The sequence below is a fragment of the Carya illinoinensis genome, chromosome 14, assembly GCF_018687715.1.
Source record: "Carya illinoinensis cultivar Pawnee chromosome 14, C.illinoinensisPawnee_v1, whole genome shotgun sequence".
Lineage (NCBI taxonomy): Eukaryota > Viridiplantae > Streptophyta > Magnoliopsida > Fagales > Juglandaceae > Carya > Carya illinoinensis.
The window spans coordinates 5,683,799-5,703,025 of record NC_056765.1 but is presented as its reverse complement, the minus strand read 5'-3'; the positions used below and the strand labels follow the sequence as shown (position 1 = coordinate 5,703,025).

The following is a 19,227-nucleotide window of genomic DNA, read 5'->3' as shown; positions in this document are numbered from 1 at the left end:
AAGGAGATCCGATTTCGCCTTTTCTGTTCATTTTAGTCATAGAAGCTTTATCCTGTTTAATACTGCGAGCTGAAACGCAACAAAAAATTGAAGGGATTAAACTTAGTCGAAGCAGTCCACCAATATCCCATTTGCTCTTTGCAGACGACACAATCATTTTCGCTAAAGCTTCCACGAAGAATGCAAAAGCCATAGCAGAAAGTCTAGAAATTTATCAAAGCTGGTCGGGTCAAAAAATAAATCTCTCAAAGTCTTCAATCTTCATCACAAGGAATGCGCAAGACAAAGCAGCTATCTCAAGCTGGCTTCCATACTCAACGTCCTCGGTTAAAATGAAATACCTGGGCCTTCCGACCTCTTTCAACAGAAGGAAAAAAGAAAATTATGCCAAACTACTAAACAAAGTGGGGAAAAAATTAGAAGGATGGAAGGCAAAGTTATTAGCACAAACAGGACGTTCAATGTTGATTAAATCAGTGACAAGCACCATGCCCTCTTACTTTATGAATACCTTCCAACTACCAAAATCAGTGTGCAAGTCTCTCGATCAATGTCAAAAGAATTTCTGGTGGGGTTTTCCAAAAGACAAAACACGCAACCTTACTCTGAAATCATGGAAGTCGATATGTCTACCAAAAAAAATTGGAGGTTTGGGTATTAGACTTACGGAGAACATGAATAAAGCCCTTCTAGCAAAGACAGGATGGGATCTAAGCGGGCAAAAAACTGGACTATGGCACTCTATTCTTTCATCCAAATATCTCAAAAATAATACTTTTTTGGGCGGCAACACCAAGACACTCAGATTCTCCTATGTGGAAGGGTATTCTCAAGACCAAAGATCTACTATCCAAAGGAAGGTGCTACCAAATCTTTAATGGTCAATCTGTTAATGTTTGGTCAGATCCTTGGATACCAACTTTAAAGGGTTTCAAGCCTACTCCAATCCGGAATATGGACTCCGTTCACCCTCTCATAAAAGTCTCAGATCTCATCCATCAAAATCCAAAGTCTTGGGACGTCAGGCGAATGCAAAATCTCTTTGATCAACTCAGCATCAGGGAAATTAAAAAATACCTCTACCTGTAGCAGCACAAGGTATAGATAAAGAGATATGGGCTCTAAATCACAGTGGGAAATACTCGATAAAGACAGCCTATCATGCACAAGTAGACTACCAAGAACAAGCTCTTCTGCATCAAAGTTCTCTCTTTAAACCTCTGTGGAGCCTCAAAATCCACGATTGCCACAAGCTGTTGTTATGGAAGCTTCTCTGGAATATCTTGCCAACAAAAGAGAAAATCAACGAAAGAATTTCCTAGCAAATCAACTCAGAATGTTCATTTTGCAACCAAAGAGAGGAGACAGTTCTTCATCTATTTGTAGAATGTCCAATAGTCAGAATACTGTGGAAACAAGGTTGCTGGCCTTTAAACATAGAGAGATTGCCCGTCCTTTCAATTTCAGATTGGATAGAAATGATTATCCATCCAGGTAAATTTTTGGGATTATAGGAACAAGACTGTCATCATTTCCAACTCTATGCTGTCATTTTATTGGATCTTTTGTGGAAAAAGAGGAATGACATAGTTCACAACCATTCAACTTTCTCGATGGAAGATGCAAAGAAACAACTGTACACATCTTATGAAAGCTACAAAAACGCTTGGGCTGAAAAAAACTCGACCAAATCTCCTTCTCAGATGTGGACCCCTCCTCCTGTTGGTTTTCAAAGTATCTCTTTCGATGCAGCGGTAAGAGATTGTTTTTCAGTAGCATCAGCTGTAAGAAGAGATCATTCGGGTAAGATTCTGGAAATATGCACAAAAAGGATCCTTTCTTCAGTTCCTCTGGTAGTAGAAGCAAAAGCAGCCCTGCTGGCAGTATGTATGGCAGGAAATTCAAGAAACATGTCAATAGAAGGTGATGCCCAGTCTGTTTTTTCAGCGATAGAGTGTAAAGACTCTACCCCCTTCTGGTTGATCTCCCCGATCATAGAAGATATTCGAGCGCATGTTAAAGATCGTCAAGATTGGATATTTACCAAAATCCATCGATCTCAGAATCGATGTGCGCACTGAGTGGCGCAGTGGGCAACAACAAACCATGTGTTTGGTAACCTACCCCTTGTTTCTATCCCTCAATGTTTTCTGTATCTGGATAGTGGAAAGGATCCACCTCTATCTTTGTAATGAACTCCTTGTTTTATTTATTAAAAAAAAAAAAAAAAAGATAGATAAGTAGCCCGTTTTAGGGTGCCGTAGTGGCAAATTTTTAGCGTGCGTGGCGGCCAAATTGTAGACGGATTTGACTCGTCATCTATCGCCTTTACAAACGGAGGGTTGACCTGTAAATTAAATTTATAAATTTAGGTAATTTAATAAAAAATATTAAATTATAAAATTATTTTTAATAAAAAATAAATATAATAAATGATATAAAATCACGTCAATTTTCATATTTATTTTTAAATAATTTCTTTATATTTATACCAATTCTCTTTTCCTTTACTTAAATTTACAAGACAAGTTTACAATATTAGTATAAGGAATTCCTATATATATAAATAAATAAATAAAAACAAATTTATAATTTATAAGTGATTTTATGTGACATATTAAATTTATTTTAAAATAAAAATATTTTTACAATTTGATATACTAAATTGTAAATTTATTTTTATAAAATTTCTTTACGGTTAAAATATTTATCTTAATATAACAGTTTGAAATAGTTTATTAGACCACAAATTAGTTTTTAATTAATATCATTTTATCAAATGTAAAAAGAAAAAATTATATTAATAAATCAGTGTATAGAACACACCTGATAAAATATTTTCATATCATAATTTGATTTAAAAAATAAATTTTATAAATTAAATTTTATTATTTAAATGACATTGATGATATTCTCAATCACATCAATTTTATAATAAATTAACTTATATAAAAAATGTAAAACAACTAAGAAGATATTACCATGGGCGGGAGAGATTCACTAATGCATGATTTTTTAAATAAAATATATTAATAAAGCTGAATTTTTTAAATAATATAATACGATTGAAGTGTGATAACTGATAAGTGGTTTTGTGGGATAACACTTCTTTTTCTTTCTTTATATAATAATTGGCAATTGGTCTTCCCTTCTCTGTCCTTCTCCCTCTGCCACTGTAAAGTCAACCCCGATCGTATACATTGAGACTCGCCCAACCCCTCCCTCACACTTAGCACTACAAACTTCTTAAATCCTTTGCCTTTCCACAACATTCTGTTAATGGACTGTTGTTTCTTACGCCACAGCAACCCCACCCCCACTGCTTTCACAGTTTCTTCTCCGTATCCTCCTCCCTCGTTTCGAAAGCCCTTTCCTTTTTCGACAAAAAATATCCTCGACTTCCCCAAGAATCCCCTTCTTGCCAGGCGTGCCGCATCCGGTCTTTCCATCAGGCCCAGGAGGGTCTTTTCGGTAATCACTAGCGCCGGGGCCAGCCACTGCGAGCCCAGTAGTAACCTGAACTCGCCGCTCGAGCCTCGGTCCCAGCCGGGGAGGTTCTTGAGCAGTGTGTTGCAGAACCACCGCCAGTTGTTCCACATCGTCGTCGCAGATGTGTTGAAGCTCTTGGCCGATGTTGGCGATGGCGCCGTTTCCCGTATGCGGCTCACCGCTGGCTCTAATGAAGCCTGCCTTCCAATGTCTGCTCCTTGAGTATTTATCTCTAGTTGTCTGTTTTTGTCTCCTTATGCATCGCTATATAATATGAATAAGAGCACTGGTAGTAGGGCTGAAAACGACCGGCCGGTTTTGGTTTTAGGCCTAAACCGAAATTTAAAAAAATAATGCATCAACCGGCCGAAACCGACCGTGATGGAGGAAGAAAACCGGCCGGTTCCTTTGCCGGCCAGTTCTGGTCGGTTCCCCCTATTTGGGCCCGTGGGTTTTGGGCCCTGTTTTGGCCCTTTTATCCAATATGTTTGGCCTTCTTTTGTTTTTTTTGGTTATATATATATTTTTCCTGAATTCATCATCAAACATCTTTTTAATTTTTTGTTCTTAACTAATAATTCATCATTCATCATAATTCATATTATAAATAAATAAAAATAATAAATAACCAAAGCATTCATCATATTAACTAACTAATTACTATATTACTTACTACATAATTAAAAATTAAATAAAAACAACTTCACTAGATATTTAGTATTACATATTACAAATTTGAAAAACAAACCAAATTGTCTTAAGTATAGCAAAAATACAAGCACAACAAATAACATAAATAAATGAAAACAAATTATCTTAAAGACTTAAACATAGCAACAATGCAAAAAATTAAGAATATCGATCTTCAAGTTCACTCATTATTGCTTCAAGCCTTCAATCTTCAATCCTCAATACTTGTCACGTTCGATTGTGCAGTCAACTCTATAAGAATAAATAAGAATAAAATATCAAATGTTAGTGAATTCATATTATGAAAAATATGCAAAATTAAATTACAATGAAAATTTGAAAACACTACCCGATTCTACTACAAGGCTCTCCACATTATCCATAGCCTCTCCGATATCAATGTGTGTTGCCGGATGCTTTAACCAATTTTGAGTGCAAATAAGTGCCTCAACAGTTCTCAGAGCCAACGAACTCTGAAAAGGATCAAGCACACGACCTCCCGTGCTAAATGCTAACTCGGATGCAACTGTAGAAACAGGTATGGCTAATAGGTCTCGTGCAATCCTCGCAAGTATAGGATAGTTAGTCTCATTTATTTTCCACCAAGTCAACAAGTCAAATGATTCGCTGAGTGCCTCACAACCATCTGATAAATATCGATCCACTTTAGTTTTGGTAATATTAGATCCCATGGAAGAAGATGTCCTATACCACTCCTTGAACCATTTGGTCTCACGTTTGCCATCACTAACATTCATGGATCTAGATGTTGGAGGGGGTTGAGAAACTGGAGTACTTGTGGTGGAACCAAATATAACATTATACTCTGCATATAAATCTGCTAATACCTGTCTCACATTCGAAACCAACTCTTCAGCACGAAACTCATCATGAATTTTCTTTAAATGAAAAGATAGAAGTCCTAACTTGCTTCGTGGATCAAGCACAACAGCAATTAATATGAACAAGTTCATCCTATCTAATGAGTCCCAATATTTATCATATTTGGTTCTCATGTTTATGGCCATACTCCTCAAACAAGTATTAGTACTCTCACTCAGCATAATCAATTCAGTTTGGAGATCACAAATCTCTAAAAAACTGGTGTTAACTGTCACATATAAAGATCTAGAAAATCTAGTAGTGGCTTCATAAAACATCTCTAAAAACTTGACAAACATTCGCATTGTCTCCCATTCTGTAACTTTAGGAGGTCTCATGTGCCCATCATCAAAGTAAGAGAGAAAATTATAATCCTCACTCTCCATCCACCTGAAAGCCTTCTCAAACTTCTCAGCTGCCTCCAACATCAAATAGGTTGAGTTCCATTGTGTCTGTACATCAAGACACAACATTTTCTTACAATCAATTTTTTCTTTTTCTGCACATCTCTTAAACTTCTCTAATCTTGCGGGGGATGAACGCACATATCTTACTGCATTTCTAACCATTGTAATTGCATCATTGCACTCCTCAAACCCTCACTCACAATAAGAGCACAACATCTCATGTGCATATACTTACCCCTCAACAAATTCCCTGTCAAAAACTGTTTCAAATAGGAAATTGCAGTATCATTCGAGTTTGCATTATCAATAGTTACAGTAAATATTCTATCAATACCCTAATCAAGTAAGCACGACTAAACATATCTTCCAATGGTATCCCCTCGATGATTAGGGATTAAACAAAAATTAATTATTTTTTTCTGCAATTTCCAATTCTTATCAATGAAATGTGCAGTCAGACACATATAATTCAAATTCTGTACTAATGTCCATGTATCTGTCATCAAGGAAATCCTCATGCCACCATCTCTAAACACTTTTTTTAGTTTCCCCTTTTCTACTTCATACAATTTCATACAATCTTTTGCAACTGTGACACGACATGGAACTTTAAACCGGGGTTCAAGAGACCAAGCAAATTTTCTAAATCCTTATCCTTCAACAACCTTAAATGGCATTTCATCAACAATTACCATTTCTGCAATAGCCAACCTCGCAATCTCTTCACTAAATTTGTGGGTTACAAGAGTCCTTAATGTACTACAATCACTCTCTCCAACCCCCTCCTCAGGTGATGCCTCACCTGTCAATGTTTTTTTATACCTATCCAAAGGTCCACGTTTATGAGGATTTTTACGATAAGAAGGTAAATGATTTTGCATCGTTGAAGTTTCGTTCCTCTTTGAGTGGCAAGCATACATCTTGCCACAATAATTATATTTAGCTTTTGGATTATCTACAGGACAACCATCCACCTTCGTAAAATGATCCCATACAATCGACTTGTCTGTCCCTTTCTGTTTCTTAGGTAATGGACAAGTACTACTAGTAGGGGCACTAAGGGGTTTTGGGACATTGGTCTCTCTCACATCTTCTTCCAAATTAATAATTGGTTGAGTTTCATTTGTATCAACATTAATAGGAGATGAAGAAGAATCCATTTAAATTATAAAACAAAATATAAATGTTAGGCAAACATAACACAAAATATCCCAGCAGCTAGTTTGCAACATAGCAAACATCACAAGTCTAAAACTCTAATCTAAGTTGTTCACTCATCTTCTCTCAATTTATATAAATAATTAACAAGTTATATATATATATATATATATATATATATATATATATATATACACATTACACAACAAATTATATAAGTTAATATATAACAAAGTATATATATATAACAAAATAGATACGATTTATATATATAATATATATAGATTATATATATAACAGATTCAAATTTATAATTATATATATATATAATATATATAACTGTTTATACGCATTATAACATATTATATATATATATATATATACATTATACGATATATATATATACACATTATAACAGATTCAATATAACGGATTTATATATAATATATATAACAGTCTACAGATTAAAATTTATAATTATAATCATATATAACAGATTATATAAATAATAAATATATAAGAAAAAACATCAGAAGAATACTCACAGAGGCCGGCTTGCGAGAGAGTCATGGAGTGCTGCGACAGTTCACCGGTTCAGCCTACGGCGCTGTTCAACGGAGACCGTCACGAAGTGAGAGAATCAGAGAGAGAGAGAGAATCGGGAGGGGGGGAGGGGCGGCAGAAGAGAATAGGGAGAGGGAATGGGGGAACTGGGAACGGGAAGGGTAATAACTCTAACCCGTTCCCAACCAAACAATGCCGTTTGGTTGAGACCAAACGGCGTCGTCCTACTTAATTTTTTTTGTTACTCACTTAAATAAAACGACGCCGTTTTATATGAAACGGCGTCGTTTTTATACAAGATATATATTTAAAAATATATATACGGTCGGTCGGTTTACCGGTTTTTTGTGTGGGCGAATCGGGACCGAACCGACCGTGATCGGTTTCTATTTATTTCTACCGCCGGCTGACCGGTTCTTCGCCAGTTCCGGCATCAAGCGGTAGGTTGCCGTCGGTAGAGGTCGGTTCTCCGATTTCTTGTACACCCCTAACTGGTAGTGGGCTCAACAAACTTTAGCTAAAATTTAGCTAAAGTTTTCACTTTTATAAATATTAGCTAGCCACTTTTTATAACACCAAATAATAGACTCAACAAATCTTTTACTATTCTATTAAAATATTGATTTTGAACTTTTTATTGAATTTTAATTTTAATTGTAATTTGAATATGATTATATTAAATATTATGGTTGCATTAAAGTTTATTGTTGTATTAAAATTTATCATTATATTATTGTTGTATTAAAATTTATGGTTGTATTATTGTTGTATTAAATTTTATGGTTGTATTATTGTTATATTAAAGTTTATGGTTGTATTATTGATGTATTAAAATTTATAACGGCTATATTTTTTAACGGTTATATTATTGATGTATTATTTTTTTAACGGCTATAGTTTTCCAATGGCTATATTTTTTAATGGTTATATTTTACTAACGGTTATATTTTTTAACGGCTATAATTTTCCAATGGTTATATACTTTTACTATAAAATATAATATTTCTTCAATAATTTCATTCACTTCAACTCAAGTATCTCTTTGAAACCTTTTATTCTCATTTTCTCTCAATGGATCGTTCGCTTTTTCACAAAATGATACTTATTGATTCAGATTCTGATGAAGAATTCGAGATAGCGAGGCAACTTGTTTTGGAAGAAGAAGGTATGTATGTATGTATTCTGGTCATATCCATGAACCAACAATTATTTTAAAAGCAGTGGCTTCTTACGATCTATGGATTTGGCATGCCTTTTTTGGGTTACCGGGGTCTCATAATGATATAAATGTGCTTGATAGATCATTTATATTTTCTAACCTTACTCAAGGGCTTACTCTGACTGTTAATTACACTATTAATGGTTATAACTATGCAATGGGGTACTATCTTGTTGATGACATTTATCCGCAATGGGCAACATTTGTTAAAACTATCTCAACTCCACAAGGAAACAAGAAAAAATATTTTGCTGCAGCCCAAGAGTCTGCAAGAAAGGATGTGGAGTGTGCTTTTGGTGTTCTTCAAGCACGATTTGCTATACTTTGTGGACCTGCATGGTTTTTTCACATTGAAATATTCAATGAAATTATGATGGCATGCATAATTTTACATAATATAATCATTGAAGATGAACGGGCTGACAATGGAGAAGAAGAGTTCGAATATGAACAGTTGCCAGAAACTACACATGATCCAAACACTTGAATTTAACGAGTTCATTCAACGTCATCATGCTCTTAGGGACAGAAGAATCCATTCTCAACTCCAAACAAATCTCGTCGAGCACTTATGGCAACAATATAGTTCCGCATAAGACATGGTTCTATTAAATTTATGGTTGTATTAAATTGCTTGTTGTATTAAGTTTATGGTTGTATTAAGTGTATGGTTGTATTAAGTTTATAGTTGTATTAAGTTTATGGTTGTATTAAGTTTCTTGTTGTATTAAGTTTATGGTTGTATTAAATTTATGATTGTATTAAGTTTATGATTGTATTAAATTTATGGTTGTATTAAATTACTCCATAATGATCAATATGAAGTGATTAATTTGACAAACATAAATATAAAATTACTCCATAATAATCAATGAAAAAAAATTATCTAACAAACATAAATATAACATTACTCGATAATGGTCAATCCAAAGTGATTAATCTAACAAACATAAACAAAAAATACAGCTATTTTTTCCCAGCACGACTTGCAAGTATTTCCCTTTGTCGTTGAAGATAATATTATTGTAGCATTGGAGGCATGGCACTTGTATTTAATGTTATAATTCTTTCATATTCTTTCATTTCTTCAAGACGTGCTTTCACTTGTTGAAGTAGCACCTTCTCTTTTTGAATAAGTAATTCGTCTTGTCTAAGACTCACTTCCTCTTGCCTAAGACACAACATTTTATTGTCATGATCACGTGCTTCTTGCATAAGCACAAGTATACTCTTTCTAATTTCCGCCATCTCATTTAGTACCACAAGAGAGTCGGAGTTTGTCATTTCTTTTCTCTTTCGTTTCTCTTTTTCTGCTTTACGACCTATTGGTCATTCCAAATTTGAAGATGCAACCTTGAAATCCTCATTTTCGCCTAGATTTATTGAATTTGGTGTCGAATCATGTGAACTTGGTTTCGTCTTCGGCTTCACCATGTCCATATGTTCCACCCACTTTGGATGGAATCTTAACACCCGCCAAAAATTATCAAAGTTAAAAGACTTCTTCTCTAACTCCAAGAACATAACCTTTGCCTTGCCAATCTACATACATAAAGGACCATGGTTCTAAATAAATAAGATTTAAAAAAAAATAGCATGTTAAAAAATAAGCTTAAAAGGTGCAAAACATACCTTGTCTTGCTCGTTAAACCCACTTGGATGCATTCCTTCGACTTGAGCCAAGTAATCACAAAACTTATTTGTAGCTTGTTGAATCGTCGACCACCGATTCATTAGAGATGTGTAGTTGCGTAAAAAGTCAAATTTATTGTTTTCCTCAAAATACTTATGAATTATTTTCCATAACATTATGTGCTTTTGATCTTTTCCTTGTACCGCATCTAAGGAAGTTTCAAGACATCCCTCCACAAGCAACAAATCTTTGTCATTACTAAAATTATTACCCCGTTGTGTTTTTCGTCCACTCGGTTCAATTTCAATAACCTCAATTTCGGGTGGAGAGAGTTCTTGTTCATTTGTGGCACTCATCAAAAAAATCATTGTTATTTAGAAGATTTGTGAAGTAAGCATCACGGTGAGTGGATGGATCAATTCCTAACAAGAGATATGAAATAAGGAACTAGATATCATCAATCACTAGATATCATTCCTAAACAGTTGGAATGTGGTCCACAAGAATCACCAAGAAAATGAAAAATATAAACTGATGGATGAAAAAAAAAATCTGTCAAATAATCTTCTGAAGTTCATCCGGTTTCAGTACAATACACGACTAGAACTTCAGTACTGAAACAAGAAATTTGTCAAATAATTGTCGACCACAAGAAATTCGACCACCCATTATCAGTAAATTCGGTTTCATCACAATACATCACAAGAAATTCTCAACTTCCACAGCAAAGATAATTCTCGAAGTGGTTCATTAGAATTTTATCAAACCAATACACCAAAATCAAATTCCAGAAATTCAATCAACCATTGAGGATTCTCAAAAAAAAAAAAATGGAGTTCAAACATCAAAGAAGAAAAATCTCATCCGGTCCGTTCATAGATTCCAGAAAATGCATTAAAAAAAAAAAACAAAGGAGCACGATGGCCTGGGATTTACCGATGCTCAATGAAATTCTCACGGAGACAGAGGCTCGTTCGGTGCTGTAGTTGGGAATCCGTCCGGTGCTTGAATCCTGTCCAGTACCAAAACCAGAATTCCCATTCGGTGCTACCCTTCACCAGAAATCGCATAAAAAAAAAAAAAAAACAAAGGAGAATCAGTTCAATGGAGGCCTGGGATTCGACGGCTTACCGGTGGTCCTTTTATTCTCACGGAGTCGCGTCCGTTTGGTGCTGCAGCTGGGAGACAATGGAGTCCATCTGGTGCTGCGGTTGCTCTCGTTCGGTGCTGGGTTGCTCTTCGTTCGGTGCTGTAGACACTGGAGCTGGGAGGCAATCCGGGAGAGAGTTCCGACCACCAAAAATCAAAAATCTAGGACAGAGCTGGGAGGCAATCTGTTGCTCTAGTGGGTTTTGCTCAAGTGAAAGAGATGAAATGGGAAGGGCAGAAATTTTCAACCACACGGGAGACAATGGGCAGTGGGGGAAATAATATTTTACCCTAAAAATATTATTTAGCTAGTATCTTTGGCTCAATAAATTTGGCCTGCCAAAGGGTTGATGGCTAAATTTACTGTATATTTATTGAGCCCATTGTGGAGGTTTATTTCATATTTTAGCTATTCTTTGGTTATAATTTGACTTTGTTAAGCCCACTACCAATGCTCTAATAATAGTCTTATTACACCACTTTATCATTTTTTTTAATTTTTTTAATTTTTTTAAATTTTCTTTTATTTAATAATTAAAAAAGTGATTATTAATAAAATTGTATATTTTTTAAATTTATTCTTAATGATTAAATATATTAAAAAAATTCTTAAAAGAAAATAAAGAAAAAACAAATACATTACAAGTGGTAAAATGATGGCAAAAGAGTGGTAACTATATCATCTCCCATATAGTATGTATGTGTCTACATGTATGTATGTACTTTTTCATGCATTTATTTTTGTTTATATGATGTTTGCACATAGAGTTTGTTGAGTAAAGCAGGTGACCTTTGATTCGTTATCAGGGTTTGATCTGAGGCAAGTATCTTAGAAATATGGTTGGTTTTTTAAACTTGTGGGGATTAAGTAGCCCCCTCTTGTAGCTTTGAACTGTCATAGCATCATGTGCTCATGTAATGCTATCAGCAATTTGACATGACCTGCGACTTGCTAAATTTCATCTTATGGATGGCTCCAGTCTCTTCCAAATTTGAGCAGATTAGATTGGGAAAGTCCAGATCAAAGTTTGGAAACTTATTGAAGCATGTAAAAACAAAACAGGACGACTAATTGCTTCATTTTCCCTTCTGTTTTTTATGTTGTCTTGTTTTGAGATTCAATGGGAACTTGGGAAGGTTGTTTTGTATGTATGAAAGATGAAAAGGGCCTTTTGCCATTGGCATTAAAATGGATGCTCTACATCATAACTTCTGTAACGCTCCAATGGAAGGTCCAAACCACATGGCTTATACTCCAAAAAGACTAGTCAATGATACAATTGGAGCCCCTATCGGAACCTTATAAAAATCAAGAATTTCTCATTCCCAAGTAACGTGGGATCTCATACACCACATACCCTTATTCTTATCATATGGGTTATCACACTTACAAAGACAAATTTAACTTCGTTGTAACTAACTACAATAGCATAAGGCATGACCTATTTAAGGGGGTTGTCAACTTGGGTTCGAACGTATTGTGCAAAATTTGGGCGGGATAACTTAGCGTTCGAACGTTTAATTAGTTACGTTAGCAAGAGAATGAAACATTCGGACATTTGAACGTCCGAACGTTTATTGTATTACAAGCAAAAAATAAAACTTTCACGCACGGGAAAGCAGATTCTTTCTGCTTTTATCCCGTGTGTGAATTGAGAGAGAGTGAGATAGAGTTTTAGAGAGAGAGAGAGAGAGAGAGAGAGAGAGAGAGAGAGAGAGAGAGAGGAAGAAGATGAGGCTTAGAGTGAGAGAGGGCTAGATAGAGTGTTAGAGTGAGAGAGAGTTAGAGTAAGAGTGAGATAGATTGAGTTAGGGAGAGATTTTGTGTTTATTTTTTTGTGTATATTTTTTTCTCCCAAATGACAAAATAAGGTAAAGTTTTTTTCTGTATATGTATCTACAATTTATATTATATTTATCAATTTTTTTATATGTATTTAACTACCTAGTTTTGTGAATTTTTTGAAAGATTGTTTGTTGTGGCTTGTTGAAAACTTGTGATTTGCAAGAGGAGGATATTATGAACACAATGTATATATACTAAACTCTATTGTTAAATTTTGTTATCAATTTTATCTGTGATAGGATTGTGTTGTACCATGAATTAAAATGAAAAATTGTTGTTATGTGTATGTTTATTCTTAAAATTAATATGTTTTAGATGTGTGTATTTTTTTTAAGCATATTATGTTGCCCAGATGACTAACACAAGAGGGGGGGTGAATTGAGTTGTATTAAAAAAATAACAATTATAAATCAAATATATAATATAAAATATAAACAAAATATGAAATAACACTAAATATAAAGAGTAAGGGTAAGAGAGAAGCAAACTCAGTATGTTAACGAGGTTCGGCCCCACTGCCTACGTCCTCGCCTCAAGCTACCCCTTGAGGATTCCCAAATTCACTATTCAACCTCATTCAGGTGGAGATAGAAACCTATTACACCTTTGAACAACACCGCTACAAAAGATCCGTGTAGAACACCCTCTACACTTGCAATCACCTTACACGTGGTGATTCAACTATTCCCCGTGTAGAATACTTTCTACACATACAAGGGTTATACACACCATTTTTCTGATACAAGAGCTGATAATGGGTAGGTTATCAGAAAACACTCCTCAATGAGTGAAATAAGAACAATACAGCGCAAACCATATGTCTCAAAATGAACAAGGATTAAGGCTCAATGCTTAGAGAAGAGAGAATGAAAGCTTTGAATGAATGTTGTATGGTCTTGGTGTTGTAAATATGAAGCTCTCAAATGATCTATTTATAGGCATATGAGACTTCATATTCAAATTTAAAAAGATTTACATGTCAAAGACAACATCATTCACTTTTTCAAAAATTTCAAATAAAAGGTTCTTCTTTTTCAATTGTCAAAGACAACATCATTCATTTTTTTCAAAAAATCAAACATAATCTTTTACTTTTGGCATATGACAAAATGAGCACACTTTCCTTTTCAAAAAATTCAAACCTAATCTTTTACTTTTTACATATGACAAAAGGAGCACACTTTCCTTTTCAAAAAATTCAAACCTAATCTTTTACTTTTTGTATATGACAAAATGAGCACACTTTACTTTTCAAATTTTTCAAACAAAATCATCTACCTTTTGTATAAGTCTAAAAAAGCATCAATTACTTTTAAAAATATTCAAATAAAACATGCACATGTGAAAGATGACAATCAATCATCTTTAATATTTTCAAAGTTCAACCCTTTAATCAAGGCATGCAAATGTAAAAGATGACAATCAATCATCTTTCAAAATTTTCAAATTTAATTTTCAAAAATATTCATGCACATGTGGAAAATGTATTTTAATGCTTTATGATAAAATATTAATTTTGAACATTAATCCTAATTTCAAATTTTAAGAGATTTACAACATTACTCTATGACTTTAATGTGAACTTATTTCCTTCTTGCTCATGCTTGGTTCTTTGATGTGCTTGATTCCATTGTGTGAACAAATTGAGTTTGAAACTCCTTTATTCTTTGAATTCATTTGTTATCATCAAAATCCATGTGTAGATTTATAATCACATGAAACTTGAAACCTTGGGTTCAACAATCTCCCCCTTTTTGATGATGACAAATACTTGATAGAACTTGAAACCTGTATTAATACTTAAGCTCCCCCTGAAAATATGCGTTAGTTTTTCAAGTAAAAGTATAAATATAATTCCAAGCATATATAACAAGTTTAGCAATTTAAACAATATTAATGTTCTAGTCTAAAACTTCTCCCCCTTTTGGCATCATTAAAAAGGATCGGCAACAAGTAAATGGACTGAAGAAAATGATGTATTTAATAGTCACTGTAGATAGTTGAAAAATGAGCCGTCTGTGACCCGACAAATGCTGCAAAGTCTCGAGGCCTAACTCTATGAATTTAGTGCAGCTGGAGATTTAAACAATTGCCTGATGTTGTTGACAAACGTGATTGAAGGCTCTGAGTTGCTATAAAAAAATGATCATTTTCATCTATCGGATGCCAAAAAAATAATCGCTTCTTGACCTGAGTTTTGTTTTTCCACAACGATAGAATGGCTGAGCAATTCTCTTCCACTAATGTTCCAGGCTTGAATCAGGAACCCTTGACGCATCAATCATCAATCTTCTCTCCTGAGACCGTCAATACCATGATAGGAGCAGTGAACCGTTTTTCTAGTAAGGCTGATTTTGAGATTATTGCAGAATCAAGAATGCTCAGTAGTCAATATGTTGCCTCTGTTACGATCATGTCTCGGAGGTTAATGGCGAGGGTGAGTGAGATTGATCATCTTAACATGCAAATATTTGAGTTACGATAGAAGCTTGCTAATAAGGATAGTGAGAATAAAAGGCTAAAGCAAGAAAACCAAGAGTTAAAAAAATTTACAGATTGGTATGCTCATGATCTGCAACCACGAATAGAGGAGCTGGAACGAGAAAGGGTTCAGATACAAGGTCAACATCGGCAGATAACAGTAGAGGTTCTTCGTTTACTAGAAAAATATGGACAATCTACTGTTAATCTCGTTGACTTAGTAAGAAAACTTTTGACAATGTGTGTCCAGCATATCTTGTATTTCTTTTGACTAAATAAGATTTGAAGAGACAATAGTTTGTCTTATTCTTTATGCTATCTCTATAAAATCAGTCCTGAAGTTCATCCAATCCGCATCAAGTTTTCATCTCATCTATATAACTCATCTGCATTCCTTCAGCATTCTTGTTTTAAGCATTCTATTATTTTCTCAATGGCTCATTCTTCTAACATTTCTCTAAATCCATCCATGAGGCATTCTGCATCTCAACCTCCTGTCCTTTCTGTAGCTGCCATTGGTGCCATGTTGCAGCAAGAAAATAATAATCTGACTAATAAGTCAGATTCTGATGCTATTTATGACTTGGTGAGTCTTGGGACTCGCTACTCTTCCTCTATTGTTGCTTTTTCTCAGCGGCTACAAGCCAAAAATCATGAAATTGAAAAGCTCAAAGAACAAATTGTTGTACTTCAACAAATTGTTCAAGAGTCTCACACAAGGGAAGGAATCATTCGGTAAAAGAATAAATAGTTAAAATCTTTATTAGATTCTTCATTCCGCTTGCCGGTTCCCATGGATAAGAATGACATGATATTGTATGAAGAGAATGAGCGTCTCAAACATGAGGCTAAGAATCTCAAGTTTATGTAAAAGTATTTAAAAAATCTATCTCTATTTTTATTGACTCTAGTCTATCTTTTAAGAGATATTTATAGCATGCATCATACCTATTTCTCTTCTGATCATACATAATCTATCTTTTGGTAAAGGTTTTGTGAAAATATCTGCTAACTGATCGTGTGTGTTTGTGAATTATAGTACTATATCGCCTTTCTGCACATGATCTCGAAGAAAATGATATCTGATTTCAATATGCTTAGTTCTAGAATATTGTATTGGGTTCTTTGAAAGATTTATAGCACATGTATCATCACATTTGATTGGAATGTGATTATACTTGAGTTTAAAATCTTCAAGTTGTTGCTTCATGTAGAGAACTTGAGCACAACAACTACCCGCAGCAACATATTCTGCCTCAGCAGTAGATAGTGCAACAGAATTTTATTTTTTACTAAACCAGGAAACTAATGCATGACCTAAGAAATGGCATGCTCCACTTGTGCTTTTTCGATCTATTTTACAGCCAGCATAATCTGCATCTGTGTAGCTGATTAGATCGAAAGATGTGTTCTTAGGGTACCATAACCCTAGGTTAATTGTACCACTAAGATATCTAAGAATGCGCTTAACTGCAATTAAATGTGATTCTTTTGGAGATGATTGAAAGCGTGCACATAAGCACACACTAAACATAATATCTGGTCTACTGGCTGTTAAATATAATAAGCTACCAATCATACCTCGATATATCTTCGAGTCAACTAGCTTACCGGATTCATCTTTATCAAGTTTAGTTGATGGGCTCATTGGTGTTCCAATTTCCTTAGCATTTTCCATCCCAAACTTCTTCAGTAATTCCTTAATATATTTTGATTGATTGATGAATGTCCCACTTTTTTCTTGCTTAATTTGCAATCCGAGAAAGAATGTAAGTTCTCTCATCATGCTCATCTCAAATTCTTCATGCATAGTCTTAGCAAAAACTTGACACATATTTTCATTAGTAGCACCGAATATTATATCATAAACATAAATCTGAATCAAAAGAATATCATCATTTTCATATTTAATGAAAAGAGTTGTGTCGATTTTTCCTCTTGAAAAACTTTTTTCAATCAAGAAACCACTAAGTCTTTCGTACCAAGCTCTAGGAGCTTGTTTAAGTCCATATAGTGCTTTTGTGAGTTTGAAAACATGATTTGGGGAAATATGATTTTCAAAACCTGGAGGTTGCTCAACATATACCTCTTCATTTATAAAATCATTTAAGAAAGCACTTTTAACATCCATTTGAAAAAGTTTGAAATCTTTATAACAAGCATATGCAAGTAGCATTCGAATAGCTTTTAATCTTGCGACAGGTGCATATGTCTCATCATAATCGATTCCTTCTTCTTGATTAAAACTTTGGGCTACAAGTCGAGCCTTATTTCTAGCAATGACTCCGGACTCATCTTTCTTGTTTCTAAAAACCCATTTTGTTCCAATAATAGTATGATTTTTGGGTCTAGGAACAAGTGTCCAAATATCATTTCTTTCAAATTGATTCAACTCTTCTTGCATAGCTAGAATCCAAGATTCATCAAGAAGTGCGTCATCAATATTTTTGGGTTCAATTTGAGATAGAAAAGCAGTATGATTGCAAATATTTCTAAGAGATAATCGAGTACTTACACCTTGTGAAGGTTCTCCCAAAATTTGTTCCACTGGATGATCTTTCACAAATTTCCACTGTTTGGTTGCATCTTGTATTAAATTTTGATGATCTTTCCTGATGGCTCCATGTTGAACTTCCTCTATTGTTTTCTTTTTGTTGAGATTGAGACTTTCCGTATTATTTATACCTCCTGTTTCTTCATCAATAGATTTTTTGGAGAGTGAAGAATTAGATTCATCAAATACTACATGCATAGATTCTTGTACAGTCAAAGTCTTTTTATTGAATACTCTATAAGCTTTACTATTAGTAGAATACCCGAGAAAGATACCTTCATCAGATTTTGTATCAAATTTGCCTAAATTATCCCTGTCATTCAAAATAAAACATTTGCATCCAAATACATGAAAGTAACCAATGTTGGGCTTTTTCTCATTCCAAAGCTCATAGGGGGTTTTATCTAACTTAGACCTTAGCATAACTCTATTTATAACATAACATGCAGTACTTACCGCTTCGGCCCAAAAATAACTAGGTAAGTTGTTCTCATTGACCATTGCTCTTGCCATCTCTTGAAGAGATCTATTTTTCCTCTCTACTACCCCATTTTGTTGAGGAGTTCGAGGAGCAGAAAAATTATGCACAAAATCATTTTCATCACAAAATCTTTCAATATTTTTATTAACAGACTCTTTTCCCCTATCACTTCGGATACTTGAAATAGTATAACCCTTTTCATTTTGAATTCTCTTGCATAACTTGGTAAAGGCATTATGTGCCTCATCTTTATGAGCAAGAAAGATGACCCAAGTATATCTAGAGAAATCATCAACAATAACAAATGCATAATATTTTCCTCCTAGACTTGCAACTCTATTTGATCCAAAAAGATCCATGTGTATCAGTTGCAATGGTCTAGTAGTGAAAATATGTTTCTTAGTTTTAAAAGAAATTTTTGTTTGTTTACCAAATTGACATGCATCATAAATTTTGTCTTTAAGAAAATATGTTTTTGGTAAACCTCTCACAAGATCATTTTTTGAAAGTTTGGAAATAAGTTCCATGTTGGCATGACCTAGTCTTCTATGCCATAACCAACTAGTTTCATTTTGAGCTAAAAAACGAATTGCATCTTGTGGGGTAATTTCTTCAAAATCGATTGTATAAACATTGTTACTTCTAAAAGCAATAAAACAAATATTACAATCATG

The 19,227-nt window shown here is 34.2% G+C and overlaps 1 protein-coding gene across 1 annotated transcript; it reads left to right on the top strand.

Moving 5' to 3' along the window:
- The first annotated feature begins 8,285 nt into the window (after positions 1 to 8,285).
- On the top strand, positions 8,286 to 8,896 carry LOC122293484. Its single transcript, XM_043102062.1, has 2 exons — positions 8,286 to 8,355; positions 8,412 to 8,896. Exons 1-2 carry the CDS (start codon positions 8,286 to 8,288, stop codon positions 8,894 to 8,896), a joined length of 555 nt encoding a protein of 184 aa, XP_042957996.1.
- The last annotated feature ends 10,331 nt before the right edge of the window (positions 8,897 to 19,227 follow it).